Source organism: Anser anser, assembly GCF_964211835.1.
Source record: "Anser anser genome assembly, chromosome: 3".
In the NCBI taxonomy this organism is placed as follows: Eukaryota; Metazoa; Chordata; class Aves; order Anseriformes; family Anatidae; genus Anser; species Anser anser.
The window spans coordinates 76,979,259-76,996,031 of NC_139722.1; the positions used below are offsets into that span (position 1 = coordinate 76,979,259).

Genomic DNA, 16,773 nt, shown 5'->3' on the forward strand with positions numbered 1-16,773 from the left:
CAAGCCAGTAAGACAGCGATTTGTAAGAAAAGACTTGAAGAATCACACTCAGCAAGGATTAATTTGGTGAAAGTGCTGGAAAAAAAAAAAGTCATATCTTATTCTGGTTTACAGTAATAGGAGGTTCTTACATAACACACAGGCAGTAATTATTAAAGCCGCTGGTTGCAGGTCATTCTAAACTTGAGAACGCTGCTTAGGGAGGCCATGAAAAATTTTAAGCAATCATCTAATGGGGAGAAGACTGGCAGACTCAATAAATCAGATATGCATGTGGAGGACTAGAAAGTCAGATCACGTCCCTTCCACATCTATGCTTCTAGGTATTTTGGTATACAGCAGATTAGCTTTTCATGTTCTTACTGATGCCCTGCACAAAAGCATCCAGGACCTTGTTTGTGTTAATTATTCTTGCATTAATGAAATCAGCACTGAACACTACAGTTCATGGAGCAGGCAAAACTCTATCAAGTCTGGCTTCCTTTTGTGACTTTTTTTTCCCCAGCTGTACCCACACCAGAGTTTAGAGTTACATTCTCACTGGCTGAATGCTACTGTAGTTTAATGGCAGCTTTTGGGTTTTTGGACAGATACTGCACAAGAGCTTTGACTTGCAGTGAGGCTTTCCAAGCACACTGGGATTTGAGAAGTAAATGTGAGTAAGTATCACATTTACTTAGGAAGGGGAAGTAGTCGAGCTTCAAAACCTATTACCCTTGCAGCATTATTGGATGAGAGATTATGTATGTAGTTGTTATTGAGACTCATGGGCTCTGGGAACAATCTCTGCAAAGACTGGGTGCTACAGTGCTCACAAGGGAAGCTGTATAGCTACTACTCTGTTAAACTAATAAGATTAGAACTACTTTGAAAGCACCTGGTCTGAAATAAATTGTAGACATGCCCTTGCTTATCTGATGGAAAACCAGCCAATGACCTGTTTCTGTAGTTTATCCCCTCCTGTGTTACCCCAGGGTTGGGGTTCAATTACTGTCTGCCCTTAAAATCTCACCCTATCTATTTTATAGCAGTAACACTTCAGGTGCTTTTGCTTCATTAGAGATGCTCTGTGGGCCTGTGCATTCAACAAGGTAAGGATATGTGTGAGGGGAGGACAGAAAAGGCAAGCACCCGTGTTGGGCAATGAATGTGGACAATGGGACTTTTTGCAATGATATAACTTGTGGAGATACAGATTTCTCCATCTTAGTACTACTTATCTTCTGAAAAGGCATCAGCCAGAATACCAATAACTGCCCCACCAAGAACATTTTCACCCAAAGATTAAATTATGGCCAGGTATAGAAACAAATAGAACTAATGTGATACAGGTGAACTTGATTCATGTTAATGCAGAACCTAAGTATGAGAGTTTCTCATGAAATCAATGCTCCTGGAGGATATGGTGAAGTAGAAGGTTTTGAATGTGAGTATTTAGTCATGAGAAGCATGGCTTAGATGGTACTTGTCCTTAGTTCTGAATATATTGCCTGAAGTGATAATCTTACGATAATGGACTGAAGATAGCACTGGCACCTGGAACAAAGTTGGACCCTTGGATATACATCCATTAGTGAAGTCAATACCAAAGTAGGCTGAGATCTACTGCCCTCATGGTTATGCTGGTTATCTAGTTTGCAAATTGGACTATGTAGCTCAGCAGTTAAAAATATTTAAAGTAGTATTTTACAAAACTTATAGGTCTCTCCCTGATTTCATGCAATATTTTGAATGCTAGCAGTATTAACTGGAATTGCTGCCCCAACAGCAATGCTTTGCAGAGAACAGACTACTGTTGCTGGTATCAGGCATGGCAGAGAGACTCCATGTCACTACTGTGAGTCTCCTGTCCTGTAGTTTCGAAAGGAGATAACAGGGTACAAATGGAGTTAATCAGTGACATGTATCTTAGTTTCTGAGTGAATGCCCTTTCTGATTTCCTAACGCACTGTATAAAGTTCTTTTGCATCGTGGAAAGACAGTCTGTATCTCTGCTTGAAAAGAATTCCACAGGCATACAAGCATGAGCAGAAATAGAGAAAGAGTCATTGAAGCAGTGGAAAGTTGCTTTTCAGAGAATGAAAAGACTTCCCCAGAAGATATGCTGTTTTCTTACAGAGGTATTTTGTACCCTACTGCATTTAGCAGCCCAGAAACTTTGGAAGCTCTGAAATCCCTTGAAATCAGGAGTGACGATGTGATTCTAGCAGGCTATCCTAAAACAGGTGAGTGTTCGCTGGGTAAATAGTCAAATATGCCATGCTACAATCCAGAAGCGTGTGCCTTCATTTAACAAAGCAATAATACCTGAGAAAAGCTTTTGGTGACACCATTCTCCATAGGATCATGAAATTAAGTTGTAAGGCATCTCTGGAGGTCTTCTAATCCAACCTCCTCCTCCTCCTCTGTGCCTTTTATTTTTTTTTCCCCAGCCTGAGCAACCCAAGCCTTTCCATGTGTTTCATTTGCTCCAGCTCGCAGTGATTTCGGGGGCTTTCAGCATGACCCTCATCAGATTCTCAAAATTTCTTGTGCTTCAGTGCATGAACTGCATGCTGTGTGCAAGTGGTGAAATCACCAGTGTTGGATAAAGCACAATAATCACATCCCTTGACTTGCCACATACAGTCTTGATAGTACAGGAAAATATGTTGTTACTCTACTTGCTGCTAGGATAATACAGGGACTATTTCCTACTAACAAGGGCAGAATAACAGGTGTTTCCACAGAGCTACTGAATTGCAGAACGTAATTCCCATGCATCTAATTGCAGGGAAAGGCACGAATTCTACCAGGACTCTTAAGTTGTTCCCTCTCCCTTTCACATGGACATTTTGGATTCCTTCACATTTGTCTCTAATTGCTTTGGAGAGATACATTAACAGGTCGTATACAGAAAGAAGAGTTGGTGATTCTTATTACATTGACTTTGAGTGTAACCTGTAGAGCTGTGCATGGGCAGAAATGGTTTAGAGGTGTGAGGGTCCACCTACACATCCCAGAAGAGGTTATATGAAAAGTGAGAGTTGGCTCTTTGAGCTCAGTGCCTCACATACCAGCTGTGGCAGGTCACAGAAGCCAAGACAGCTGAGCATAGTGCAAAGATGCCGTCAGAGCTTGACAGTCTTTTGGTTTGGTTGAAGAACCCTTCTTCAGTCAGTTATGGAAGCCTAGCTGGGGGCTGGGTATGAGACCAAACTCTGCTGACCAGGAAGAGGCTGAAAACTGAAGCTCCTCTCAGCCAGGCTGACAGGAAAAGGTGGAGATGTGCAGCCCAGGGTGGACATTCTACTGGTGTCTTTATCATTTCAGGAACCAACTGGCTTGAAGAAATGGTGAGGGAGCTGGAATCAGCAGATGCTAAATATACGGAAGAAGAAATGAAAGAGAGAATAGATGCTGAAAAGGAGCTACAGATGTTTCCACGTCTAGAGTTTGGAGATCCTGGAATATATGAGGTGGGCAGGGTTTGAAAATATTGGCAATACTCTTGTTACAGGTAGTAACAGTTGAAAGACAATGTCTAATCTCAGGAGCAACAGACAACTTTAGAGTAGTAACAAGTGTTAGGGTCAGTACAAACAGCATGTCCTATTACCCCTGGTGTCCCAGTGCAAGGGTCTCAGAACACCAGTAAGTGCTGGAGGCCTGGGGGCTTCAGGCCTGGAGCCAATTGGTTGGATCAGTAAGACCTTTCTCGTTGGTGTCCTGTCCTCAGACCCGTCTCATGTGAAATGGTGCTCTGTGGCAGAGGCTAGCAGAAGCCTATGCCGCCAGTGCCTGGGATTTCCTAAGGGATAAGAGATACCTCTCGTCTGGTCTCACATTTTCCTATTACCCATGACTCCTGAAAAGGCTCACTTCACTGAATAAGCTACTTCTGTCCTATTTCTCCCACCTGCCTTAAAGAGGATGAAGAAACTGCCTTCCCGAAGAATCATTTCAACCCATCTGCATCCTCATCTCCTGCCCTTCTCCATCCTCCAAGGAAAGGCTAAGGTGAGTCTTCTCTTTGTGTCACACTGCAAAAGCATTTCCACCTCAAGCTAGCTTTCCTCTGCCTGTGTGAGATGTCTTTTTGCACTTTCACCTGTGCTGTTCAATGCATAGGCACATTTCCAAGGGTGACGAGGCAGAGTGCTGTGTGCTGAGGTTGTGATAAACATCCTCTCCCAGCAGCAGCAGCAGCTCTGCTGACTCAAATAGTTTCTCTCGGTGGGCTTGTAGCCCCTAAGATCTCAGAAAGATGCTTCCAGATTTTTGTGTCAGAAAACTGAGCATGGCAAGCAGTTATCCTGTTTGGATAAGCTTAGAGGCTTGGACTTGCCTCTAAGACCAGGGTACCTGTCAAAAGCCCAGTAGGGCATCGGGATAAGATGTTCATCAATGAGAACTGCTTCAGAGAAAAGCATGGGTGCACCCACGGCCTGTTTGTGGATCTCCTGGGCTGTAGCCCTTGAACTCATTTTGGATTGGTGCTAGTTCACAGCCGTGTCCCAAGGGCATCACTGAAAAGGTATTTCTTTTCACCTTGAAGCTGCCAGCAAGTGGTCTGCCAGGGCTCCGATTTCTTACTAAATAAAAGGAATTAGACTGGCATATCATTGTCTGGCGGGTGTTTGTGGACTTGTGATATGTTGAGAAGATGGTGTCTTGGTCAGTCACTAAATCACAACCAAACCACGCATATTCCTCCTCCAGGTCCTTGTGCTACTTCGGAACCCCAAAGACACGGCCATCTCCTATTACCACTTCTATAACAACATGCCAGTGCTGCCATCCTTTGCCTCCTGGGATGAGTACTTTGCAGCTTTCATGAATGGGAAATGTACTTTGCCCTGTGTTTTCTGGAATTTCTTTCCACCCAGGGGGCATATACAGGATTCTGGGCTTCGGAATCCTGCCCCAACGTATCTTCCCAAGGCACTCCTGGGACAAGCAGACAGGCCCATGTTATGGCTGAATAGGGGAGTAACAGAGAATTCGAGTTACTTTTGTCTCTAACTCAGAATGGAGAGATTGTGACAAAGCTTGAATCTTTCTATTCCCGTAATAGAGCTGGTGGTTCAGTGCAACCTAGTGCCAAGAACTGGGGGATCCTTCATTGACCTCAGCCAAAAGAACAGACGTTACCCAGTCCCCACTTCACCATTCTGGTGCCATGTTTAGATAGCTGTCTGGGCTGACTCCTCTGATTTGGTAGAGGCCTGTTTTCATAGATATCCTGCACAGCTATGGCTCTTTTCTTTGTCTGCAGTGGCCTGGGGATCCTACTTTGACCAGTTAGTGGAATGGAACCAATACATTGACCATGAGAAGATCATGATGATAAGCTATGAGGAACTGAAAGAGGTGTGGTACCTCAGCCAGTTCTTCCTTGATGGGTGCACTGTGCAACTGTCCTGATATGTGTGGGGGCTATGGGGAAGTAGAAACTGTTGGGTCAAGCCTGTCTGTCCCTTTAGAAGAGCATGCTTTCCTGAGCTACTCTCTTTTGCTCCTGGGTTTGCCCATGGGCGCTTAGGAGGAGGGTAGGCTTGTCTATTTGTGGAGGGAGTCTCATCTCACTCAGTTGCTTCTGGGGAGAAGAAAAGGCCTTGAACCTGAGGCCGCCATGTATAGGTTCCCCCTCTGTGAGAGACCTTAGAATTCCTTGGTGACATCACTGGGTGCTGGCTTTGTAACCTAGCCATGGTGCCAAGTCTTTTGACTTCACCTCTGTGCTATGTTCCTTTGGCCAGAACCCAGTACTGGGAATGAAGAAGATTGCTGCCTTCTTTGGGTTCTCCCTGGATGAGGAAGATTTTCACAGAATTGCCAAGAAGACCAGTTTCCATGCCATGAAAGAGAAATCCAAGGAAACCCATGGTAAATTTGGGGACATCCTCTTCCGTAAGGGTAAGTTTTTGCAAATGAAAAATCTGCCTTCTGAAGTTGTCTTCTGAGTGGCCCTTGTCACTTAGCCATGAGCTTGCTGGGCTTGTTGTGAAGGGCAGGTGTGGGTGAGGTGTCTCCTGTAGCATCCTGTACAAAAAGCTTCTGCCATTGGCAAGATTTTGGGGCTGTTTGTGAGTAGCATACTGGAGTGCCTCAGCTATCCATGGTCCTCAGCCGTTGCTTCCATGTTGCTCTCTTTCCTTGTGGCAACACTGGTCAATTAGGCAAGTGAGGTGTAGAGGTGGAGGCTAACAATTACGTAGATTATACCAACAACTATGCACTAAATCTGCTTGGGCTGGACGGTTTGTCTTTATGGATGGCTGCTGGTGTGACCTTTGCCCAGGAGTTGTGCGATGAGGCTGATGGTTGATCTGGAGGGGAAGAACAGTGGGTTGGTGTGACGTGGAGAAAGGTCCACCTGACTGTTTCTGTCTTTGGAGTTGAATTTCAAGTAGGCTTTTTGACTTTTCTGACTGCACGTGTCACTTCATACAAATTCTCTTTTGGAGAAGGTGTGCTAATGGGACAAGGGTCTCAGGAACATCATACTCAGTGCTCTGTTGGCCTCCTGGGCATCACATTATTATGTCCTCACTGAGAGATGAGAAATAGTCTCAACATGGTCTCTCTCAACAGGCGTGCCAATAGTGGTCCCAGGGATTATCACTTACAGACCTGGGGCCAGGGCCCAGGCTCTTGTAGCCCAGTTGCTCCCCAGTGCTCAGGAGTCTCTGATTTCTGACTGCTGTGGGTGTGGGCTTGCTTTAGCCCCTTCCCATTCCAACCCCTTGGAGGAAGAAGGATTTAACTGATCTCCTCTCCACCACCCACACCATTTCCCCATATAACTTGCCTTTTCAGAAGGAGGCATTCACAAATGAATATTCCTTTGTGACAAAAACAGGTTCATCTCTTTTCAGTGTAAACTCTGCATGAAACCACCTTGGAAATGCCCTCTTGGGAGGGAAGGCATGCAGGCAGTCCAGCACCAATCCTCTCTGTGGCCTGGCTCCAGACTTTATTTCTTATCATTGCTACCTTGCCTCTCCTAGACAATTAGACCTCTTAGGGGCATAAATCAGATGCTTCTTTCCTCAGTGTGCAGTGAGTCTGCATCACTGTTGTGTCATCCTCTCTCAGGAATAGTCACCTTCAGTCCTTGTTACTTCTTGTTGTACACAGGCATTGTTGGGAGCTGGAGAGACCTCTTCTCTAAAGCTCAGAATGAAGAAATGGACCGAAAATTTGAAGACTCCATAGGGAGAACAAAGCTGGCAGCAAAGATTAAATACGACGTGTACTGCAAGGCCTGAAAATGAGCAGAAGAGCAGCAAGTTCTTCCCCAAAGGTGATTCTCCAACGGTGGCTGGTCACCATGAGTAAAGAGAGGAAACCCTCAGAGATCGGCCTGGCACCTCTAAACATTTGGTCTGTAATTCTTAGGCTTGTGCTGTGCCTGCGGCCTGGCTGTTGCTTAATGCAAACAAATAAAATGAGTGCATTCCTTCAGTGAGTGCCTGACATCCTTCCAGGAGAGAGATGGTGCATGGGTGCCATAGCACCAGTCTGGTGGTGTCGTTGTGGCTGCCTCACGGCCTGAGACTGTGAGGGAGACTTCTGCAGTGCTCAGTGGTAAGGGAGAGGGGCCTCCACAGGGACCTTCCTCCTGGGAGACAGTGGGCTTGACATGCATTTGTGGTGTGGGTCTGAACCCACAAATGTCTGTGTAGATAGAGAGCGCATGGTGCTACTGGAAGTGTGTCTATGTTGAGAGTTGTATGCAGGAAGACAGTCCAACGCCATCAGGTTGTGGCCATAAGCAGAGGCCCAAGAGGTGATCCTGTGTGGTACAGGCTCTACGCCTTCTTGGGTCTTGAATGCCACAAGCTCTCTCATACACCTTGGCTGGCTTCATGCTGAAGTTCCTGGGAGGACCGAAATCCTTTGCTGATCAGCAACATCCCTGCCCTTGCTGCTCAGCATGTCAGGAGTTACCTACTTTTTCTCACTCAGACTTCCCTTACAGACAGGGGCTGATCCTGGAAATCCATTTCTTTCTTATCCCTTACCATCCCTTCATCACATAACCCTGCCTGACAGACCTCTCTGGGCAATGTAAATCCTTTGACATGGAGGTTCCACAAAACTATGACATCCCCTTTAGTTCACTGAGGCTGACTGCGTTAGGTTATGAATGGTGAACAGACTGAAGTTGTTTGATGTGGAGTTAGGAAGGAAGCAGGTGCCTAAGGGAAGCTTTGAAAAGAAGGGAGAGCTGCAGCCCTGAATGGTAACTCTATATTTGCATTCCTGGTACAGCAAAGCGATTACTTTGAAGAAACATTTGCAACTGATGTAGGAGGGACAGCATAACAGGGCATAAGCAATCCATGAGGCTCCTGGAATGCACTGATAATAACTTCTTCATCCAAGTGATACAGGAGACAAGGAGAAGGGCTCCACTGAGCCTCTTTCTCAGGAACAAGGAAGGGCTTATTGGGAATGTGAAGGTCAAAAGCTGGCTTGCCTGCAGCGACCAAAAAATGGTGAACTTAAAGATCCTTAGGGCTGTGAGGAGGGGAAAAACACTGAGGTAAACAATTTTCACAAACTGTCATGAGTGCTTGTTTCAGTTTAAAAATTTTTATTCAAAGCATTGTGGTATAACTGTGCTGTGTTGAAAGGGGCAGCAGCGGCCTCCCCCACGTGTCCAAAGGCAGCCCCTGAGGAGCGTGAGCAGCCAGGATCAGCGACCGGGTGCGGTGTGGCAGTTTGGTGGAAGGAGGGAGGGAGGGAGGAAGACTCATGGAGCCACTCCCTGCCTGCCCTGAGACAGGCCCTGCAGGCAGACAGGACGCATGGTTGGAGGACTCCATATTGTCCCTGGAGGCATAAAGGAAGGTGTCTGGACACCCACACCGTGTCTCTCTGAGGTTACTGGACACTCAGAGTGTGATTTGGGATGCTCATGAACCTTTCTGTTGCCAGCAGGCCAAAAGAGGTGAACTTTCTCTTCTAGGCAGCACTGGGCAGGCCGCACCTGGAGCGCAGTGTCCAGTTCTGGGCCCCCCAGCACAAGAGAGACACAGAGACTGAAGGAGTCCAAGGCAGAGACACCAAGATGCTGAAGGAGCACCTCTCTTGCCCGGAGAGGCTGTGAGAGCTGGGACTGTTCAGCCTGGAGAAGAGGAAGCTCAGGAGGGATGCTGTGGAGTTGCCCAAGCCCTCTGAGCAGGGCAGGCCCCCAGTCAGGCCTGTATCCATTGAAAACGTTCCAACCCTTCCACCCGAGGCTGGGGCCAAGACCCCTCTGCAGGGTGCAGCAGCCTGGGCAGGGCCACGCTGCCCTAGTGCCAGGGAGAGCCCCCAGGGACCCTCCCCAAGGGCCGGGCCTGGGCTTTCTACAGATCTGCCCCCAGCCTGGCAGCAGGTGGCGGGGTGAGGGCCTGGCCCATGGCACTGTGTGGGTGAGGAGAGTCCCCATGGGCCTGTCAGCATCCCCAGAGCTGCGATGGCTGCAAGAGCCCACAGCACCTAGGTTTGAGAAGCCCTGAGAAGGAAGCCCTGGGAGAACAGCCTTGCGGAGGCCCATGGCAATGGGGCTAAGCCTGACAGCTGCTGCACACTAGGGAACTGCACAGGAACATCCCCAGCAGTGCACGGGGCCGAGCAGGGCTGTGGGGAGCAGCCTGTGACCATGTGGCCACAAAACCTTCTCGTTTTGCACTCTCACCCATAAGCAAGGGCACTGCAGCCGGCTCTGAACGGCTGGAGCCAGCTGCCTTGATGGCACCTCTGCAGCCAAGTTGGAGGCAAGGAGCGGCGCTGCCAGGTGAGTCCCAGGAGCCTTCACAGCCCCCCAGGGCCCTGGCAGTCAATGTCCAGCCTCCCAACACAGCGTGTTGCCCCAGCCACCAGATGGACCTATCGTCCCTGCAGCATGGACCAGCCTCAGCTGCCAGGAAGTTGGTGTGCCACTGAGCACAATGTGTCGGGGGAACGTTCAGAGCAGTGAAAAATGTCCCCGCGTCCTCAGCAATTCGTCCTGGAGCTTTCTCAGGCAGAAGGTGTTGCACAGCTTCCAGCAAGTCTCCTTTTGCCCACACCAGGCCCCTCGCAGGCTCAGCATGGCCTGGAACTCTCTCAGGATTTTGGGGGATATTGCGTCTTCATCTGCCTCTCTGCACTGGTGCTGGAGGCAAATGACACTAGCATCAGTCATGGTCTCCTGGTCCTCCAGGAGTGTGCCCCACACCCCTTGAAGGGACATCTCACCAACCAGAGGGGATTCAGAGGGACCTGGCTCAGGAGAGATGGGAAGTGCCCTGAGCCCTCAAAAGCAGGCGGGAACCCTGCATCCCATAGGGTGTCTTGTCCTTCTGACAACTATGTGGAACCTCAGAGCTCTCCTATCTGTATCCAGCCCTCAGTGTGGAGGAAGAGGACAGGAGCTTTCCAAGGCCTTAGCTTTCCCCAGCCACTAAACCTTGAAGAGACATACACTGCTGTTGCTCAGGAAGGCACAGGAATGGGAAAACAGGGCAGGCTGGGTTAAAAAAAAAAAATCACAAACAGTCATGAGAGCTTTTTTCAGTTTAAAATGTTTTTGTTCAAATCATTGGGGTATAAGTCTGTTGTGTTGAAAGGGGCAACCTGGACTTGGTTTACTTTTAAAGATCTGCCAGGAGTTATCTGAGAAGTCCCAGCAGATCCGAGTTCATTCTCACTGGTGACTGGAAGAGAAAAAATGGGATCTGATGTTAGTTCTACAGCAGAGCAAGTCTAAGAAATCAGTGGAAAACTATGTAGTGTGACAGGAGAGTGCAAAGATCTGAAGAGATGTGAAGCCAACTAAAGGGAAACAAAGGAAACAAATTTCCCAGAAGGCAGTAAAAACTCAGTGCTATTTCCCTCCTCCTAGGGAAAACTCAACCTGAAGATGCACTGTGAAAGTGGAAGCTAAGGGGATTATTTCTGCCTCATGGGCTCATGTTCTATTTTCTGGGCCTTCTCAAGTATCTATGTCTATAGTTTGAGGATACGAACATCAGAAATGAAACTCTTCTTTTCTTCTAGAGGTGTGGGAAGAGGAGAAGATTACAGTTCTTAAATGAAATCTAACTAATTTTTGAGTTACTCCAGAAATGCGTGATTCTTTCTCTAACTTCAAAGTCAGTACAGGGAAATGAAAACAGTCCTCAATAGTGGGAGGGATCAAAGGGTATTCTTGTGAGAGGCATTCTGTCCTGGACGTGCATCCACCATGCGGACTGGATCCAAAACAGGGATGTTGGATGGAATAGCGGTGAAGAAAGGAGAAGTACCGTATAGTTTAAGATTGAAACAAAAATGAACAAACAAACAAAATTTTTGTACTCACCTGTTTAAATTATTTGTGATGCATCTTCTAATATCCTGCCCCACCAAATACTGTGTGTTTGACCTGTCTATTTCTGCTTGTGCATATGCTAGTTGCAGCGCGGTCTCCTGCTGCAAGCTTTGTATTCTCTCCAATTCTGATTCCAGAGCTGCAGTTTGCTGTTCCTGATACTTTCTAACAGCCATGTCTTGGCTGCTGATTTGCTCTAATTTGGCTTGAGAGGCTGCCTGCATGTGAAACAGATAAAGCAACTTCAAGAACCAGGAAGAGAACGACATTGCCACCCCGACACGTCCACGCCACACAGCCAGTTCACATACCCAACGGAAACAAGACAGCTCCACTCAGTGAAGGAACCATGCCTCCTCCTGACCAACAACAGTCAAGTCAGAAACAACTAAACATTTTTCCTTTATTTTTACTTCAGAAAAAAACCTGCTCTTCCTCCTATTTTTACATGAAAACTAGTAAGAACAGACTTTCCCAGCTCTGTATGGAAGGGAGTGAGGAAAAGGCTGCATATTTCTCATGCACACAGATCACGCGACACACCCAGAGGCACTTTCATACACCTATTTTCAGCTCTCCAGCTTCCCTATAGGGAAGCCAAAGTTACTGCATTACCAATGAGAACTAGCCACCTAAAATAAAATACCTAACAGCAATGACCCCAACAACAAATGAATGCAATGTTGATACAGATCCAAACAGTACATAAATTTACCTGAAAAAGGAGATAGAGTTCTTGCTTCTGTCTCATTTCTTGTCAGATTCTTTCTTCACTCTGTCTGTGAGACTGTGTTCTATTATCCACCCTACACGCCTCTAAGCGAAGCTTGAGGGAAGCCACCAGCTCTTGCAGCTTCTGTTTTTCCATTTCAAGCTGCAGCAACTGTTCGTGTTCCACTTCCAGCTGCGCAGAAAGATCACGCCCCTGTATGCAGTAGAAAAACAATCTTCCTTAATCAGAGGGCTCTAAAATCTCTACATTATGGGAAACTCGGACAGATGTATTAATGGCAGTCAGAGCTGAAATCCACCCAGGTTGTATTTCAGCCAAGGAAAAGACATCTAAAGTAAGCACAACTTTCAAACCCTTGTTGACAAGAGTGCTCCAGTCTCCATCCTTACTTTCTTTCTAGAAAGGCCTCATGGAAAAGGCACTCAATTCCTTCTACATCATTATACAACTTCCATGCCTGTGAAACACAATGATCTCACCACAAATGTCCCTGGAGATGCCTAGAGGGAAAGGCAGGTGACAGGTTGTGTCCTAACCACAGCGCAAGTGGTTTGTATGTTATACATCTCTTGAGTTAAAATTGTTTCTAGGAGAGGAAGACAGCAGGAGCTGCTATTTTCCTCCTGAATTACAGTGGCACCAGCGGGCAGCTGACAAAAGGAGTGGTCCTGTTCTCTGACAGTGCTTTCATTGCATCCTTGTTCTGCCCCTATCATTTTCACCCACACACGCCTGTGCTAATGTCCTTCCAGTGTGGGGAGAAAACACAAGAGGCTCAAGGCCTTGTGTCATCCTTACCTAAAGGGATGGCAACCCATGCCTTACCAGGCTACAGGACACAAAAGGTTACTTCTGTTTCTCAAGAACACCACTAACAGAGAACAAGACCTCATCTTTGTGCCGAGATTGAGAGGAGAAATAACTTGCAAATAAAGCAAGCCCAGAGACGTTGTGGAGAGCGTGCCTTGCAATATCACAGAACAGCCAGCGGGTGAGATCATTGGAACAACAGCGAGTCTTGAAGGAGCACAAGCTGCTTTGTTCTTACTCCTCCAGATGCTCCTCCTGACCCACAGCCTTGTCCCTAAGCCTCAGAATGAGTTCCCTGAAAAGCCATGTGTTTTGCAAGGCAAAAGGGGAAGAGGCAAGAAGAGAAAGGAGATCACTGGAACACTACTCTAGGGCCTGAGTAAGTGCTTCCACTCTGCTGTGGAAGCACAATACGCCTCCTACTTGTGACTGAAACCAGTTGGCTTTGTTGATGTTTCAGATAAAAGCTTGCTGTAGTGGAAAACAAGTATTAATGACAATGGAACTTTTAACATCTTCAGACAAATCTGTCCTGTATTTATTCTCAGATTATTTCTTCTCTTGCAGTATTTGGAAGAAAAGAACAGCTTCATCTCTAATAACCTGTTCACAGATGGTGTATACCTTAGCATTAGCCTTGTCCAAGTCCTCTTGCAATTTCGAATTTTCTTCCTTCAGGTAACGGCATATGTTTGCAGAAACGTGCACCGACGTTTCTGCCTCCCAATGCTTTTTGCAAGCATCATCAAGTTTTTCTTGCAGCTGTCTGACTGCTCTCTAGAGAAACAATGTTAGAAGAGTGTGAAGAAAAATGTAAGAAGCTAAAGGCTGTATTTTACTTTTACTTACTAGTTCCTATACCTAGTTCAGTTTTCTAAGTGAATTACAAAGTGAAATAAAACTGTAGAGGAGAATCACCTGATCCTCATCCTCACCGAGGCGACTGGCGACCAGGACGGCCAAACAGGGTGTGGCACGTCAGTCAGGGCAGGGCACGCTCAGACAGGGCTGAGCAGAGCAACCCTCCCCACTCGGGAGAATAGCTTGTCTACCAGCTGTCTACCTATAGCTAAACCAGCCATGGTCTGCACTAGGCAGAAAGCTCTTTCTAGAAAGTCTGTGGTGACCCAGACTGAGTGCCTGCTCAAAAATGCGGCAGTTCAGGTCTCTGGATGCACGGAGTACCTGAGCCTGTTGCTGCCATCCGAGGGTGGCTGAGACACCGTGTGTGTGTGAGGTGGGAGGAGGTGGATGGCCTGGTCAGCCTGGTGGCAGAGCTCGAGGAGGTGGAGAGGTTAAGGGCTATCAGGGAGTGTGAGCGGGAGATAGACTGGTGGAGCAACTCCCTGCAAGGCCTTAAGGAAAGGCACCGGGGTGAGACACCCCAAAGAGTGGTGGACCCCCTGCCCTGTTGCTGTCGGGCAGAGGGAGGGGACCTAGGAGATGAAGAGGAATGGAAACAGGTCCCTGCTCGGCATTGCAGGCAACCTCCCTCCCTACTGGCCCTGCCTTCCCAGGTGCCCTTACACAACAGGTTTGAGGCCTTGGAGCTTGAGAGACTGGTGGGTGAGGATGTGGTTGGATGAAAGTCCACCCAAGACGTTGCCTAGGGTGAGGAAGTCGACTCCACACCTCAAGACTGCCTCTTTCTTAAGAAAGGAGGGTAATCATTGTAGGTAACTCCCTTCTCAGGGGAACAGAGGGCCCTATATGTCATCCTGACCCTACCCGTAGGGAAGTCTGCTGCCTCCCTGGGGCATTGCCAGAAAGCTTCCTAACCTGGTTCACCCCTCTGACTACTATCCTCTTTTGATAGTCCAGGCTGGCAGTGATGAAATTGCTGAGAGAAGCCTGAAGGCTATCAAACGGGACTTTAGGGGACTGGGACGATTAGTAGATGGAGCGGGAGTACAGGTGGTGTTTTCCTCCATCCCTACAGTGGCAGGGAGGGGTACAGAGAGGACCCGTAAAGCCCACCTGATAAAGACATGGCTCAGAGGTTGGTGCCAACACATCTTTTTTTTTTTTTTTTGGACCACGGGGCACTTTAGTCAGTATCCGGCCTGATAGCTGCAGATGGGTCCCACCTGCCTCTAAGGGAAAAATGGATCCTAGCCCAGGAGCTGGCAGGGCTCATTGAGAGGGCTTTAAACTAGGTAAGAAGGGGGACGGGGATGAAATGAGGCTCATTAGAGATGAGCCTGGGGGAACAATGTCAGGGTTGGGGGAGAAGGCAATGGCCCAACTGAAGTGCATCTGCACTAATGCACGCAGCATGGGCAACAAACAGGAGGAGCTGGAAGCCATCGTGCAGCAGGCAGGCTATGACTTGGTTGCCATCACTGAAATATGGTGGGACCACTCTCATGACTGGAGTGCTGCAATGTCTGGCTATAGGCTCTTCAGAAGGGACAGGCAGCACAGAAGGGGTGGTGGTGTGGCTCTCTATATTTGACAGTGTTTTGATGTCATGGAACTCAAGGCTGGGAATGATGAAGTTGAGTCCCTATGGGTTAGGATTGGTGGGAAGGCCAACAAGGCAAGCATCCTGGTGGGGGTCTGCTATAGACCGCCAAACCAGGATGAGGAGACAGATGAGGCGTTCTACAAGCAGCTGGCAGAAGTTGTGCAATTACCAGCACTTGTTCTCATGGGGGACTTTAACTTCCCAGACATATCCTGGAAATACAAAACAGCTCAGAAGAAGTAGTCTAGGAGGTTCCTGGAGAGCATGGAAGATGGCTTCCTGACATAGTTGTATATTAGGAAAAAGTTCTTAACCGAAAGGGTTGTTAGGCATTGGAATGGGCTGCCCAGGGAAGTGGTTGAGTCACCATCCCTGGAGGTATTTAAAAGATGTTTAGATGTAGAGCTTAGGGATATGGCTTAGTGGAGGACTTGGTAGTGTTAGGTCAGAGGTTGGACTAGGTGATCTTGGACTAGGTGATCTCTTCCAACCTAAATGATTCTGTGATTCTGTGAGTTTATAGCAAGGATATGCTGCTTGCCAAACCCTTCTGGAATAACAGCAGAAATGGAAGAATACAGAGCCAACCCAAGTGATGGCCTCCCACACAGGTAGCTTATACCTGCTAAATTCTCAAATATCAAATGACTTTGTGAGCTGCTCCCCTTTATGCTATTCTTTGTCCATGTTCACCTTTTTTTTCCTACTTTGTCAGTCTTGTATTTTAAGACATCACTCACCATTCTTTCTTGGATGGCCTCGTTCTGCATGTTTTCCAGCTGCTGACAGAGTGAAAGGTTTTTGCTTTGGAGCTGGGCCAGTTGTTCCTGCAGAACTTCCTTCTCTGCAGCCTCTTTTTTCACTTGAGCTTTCTGAGGGCATAGAGCATGACATTGCTTTGCTTGCTTCCTGACCTGATGTAATATTTGTTTTGTTGTTTTTAAAAACAATGTCATCTCCTGGAGCATTTCTTTCAATCGCTCAACTTCCTTCTCAAGCCTACTAGCTTTTCCTTCAGCTTTGCTCAGCTGCTGAGACAAGCTCTTGTTGCTTTCTTGCATCTCAGAGATGTCAAGATAGAGTTTTTCTTGCAAACGCAGCCATTGCTCACGTTCTCGCTGAAACATTTCCTCAGAAGCACTTTTGGATGTCTGATGAATTCCAAGGCTCGGGGAGAAAACGAGCAAGTCAGACTTTGGCTCCACTGTTCTTTTTGTGTCCTGTTCAAAGTCAAGGAATACACATTGATAAAACTTAAGCCAGTCAACTCAAAAGAGGATCTAATGGCAAGCATTTTATAAAACCAGAAGAAAACTGTCACCAGCTTGACTTCAGACTCTAAAGTAGTTTTCATCTACACAACTCTGAATTTGGCATTATTCACAGAAAAGTTTTATTTTACACTAGTGCATAATATACGCCAAAAATTAAGAT

General features: G+C 47.2%; 2 protein-coding genes across 3 annotated transcripts; one reads left to right on the forward strand and one right to left on the reverse strand.

Annotated features, from left to right (window-relative positions):
* The first annotated feature begins 1,940 nt into the window (after nt 1-1,940).
* Nucleotides 1,941-7,449, forward strand: LOC310897724 (sulfotransferase 6B1-like). The gene is made up of 7 exons (XM_083831614.1): nt 1,941-2,225; nt 3,313-3,458; nt 3,910-3,999; nt 4,702-4,828; nt 5,258-5,352; nt 5,742-5,898; nt 7,123-7,449. Exons 1-7 carry the CDS (start codon nt 2,024-2,026, stop codon nt 7,251-7,253), a joined length of 948 nt encoding a protein of 315 aa, XP_083687740.1. The 5' UTR covers nt 1,941-2,023; the 3' UTR covers nt 7,254-7,449.
* A 114-nt stretch (nt 7,450-7,563) lies between these two features.
* Nucleotides 7,564-16,110, reverse strand: LOC310897726 (uncharacterized protein). 2 transcript variants are annotated; one of them, XM_083831616.1, is made up of 4 exons: nt 16,080-16,110; nt 13,497-13,649; nt 11,321-12,254; nt 7,564-10,673 (listed from the first exon to the last, which is right to left on the reverse strand). In XM_083831616.1, exons 1-3 carry the CDS (start codon nt 16,107-16,109, stop codon nt 12,087-12,089), a joined length of 351 nt encoding a protein of 116 aa, XP_083687742.1. In that variant the 5' UTR covers nt 16,110; the 3' UTR covers nt 7,564-10,673; nt 11,321-12,086. The 2 variants fall into 2 exon arrangements, 1 of the variants encoding a protein (XP_083687742.1); XR_014582505.1 differs by lacking the exon at nt 16,080-16,110 and having other exon boundaries at nt 11,321-11,547; nt 11,641-14,021.
* Nucleotides 16,111-16,773: the final 663 nt, after the last annotated feature.

What these genes read in the sequence shown, in the direction of transcription:
- LOC310897724 (XM_083831614.1), top strand. Translation starts at nt 2,024, where the DNA reads ATGAGCAGAAATAGAGAAAGAGTCATTGAAGCAGTGGAAAGTTGCTTT. An exon ending in GAGATCCTGGAATATATGAG is followed by an intron (nt 3,459 to 3,909) that starts GTGGGCAGGGTT and finishes CCTGCCTTAAAG; the next exon opens with AGGATGAAGAAACTGCCTTC. An exon ending in GGACATCCTCTTCCGTAAGG is followed by an intron (nt 5,899 to 7,122) that starts GTAAGTTTTTGC and finishes TGTTGTACACAG; the next exon opens with GCATTGTTGGGAGCTGGAGA.
- LOC310897726 (XM_083831616.1), bottom strand. Translation starts at nt 16,109, where the DNA reads ATGCAGAACGAGGCCATCCAAGAAAGAATG. An exon ending in AGGCCATCCAAGAAAGAATG is followed by an intron (nt 13,650 to 16,079) that starts GTGAGTGATGTC and finishes TTGTTTCTCTAG; the next exon opens with AGAGCAGTCAGACAGCTGCA. An exon ending in TGGACAAGGCTAATGCTAAG is followed by an intron (nt 12,255 to 13,496) that starts GTATACACCATC and finishes TACTGCATACAG; the next exon opens with GGGCGTGATCTTTCTGCGCA.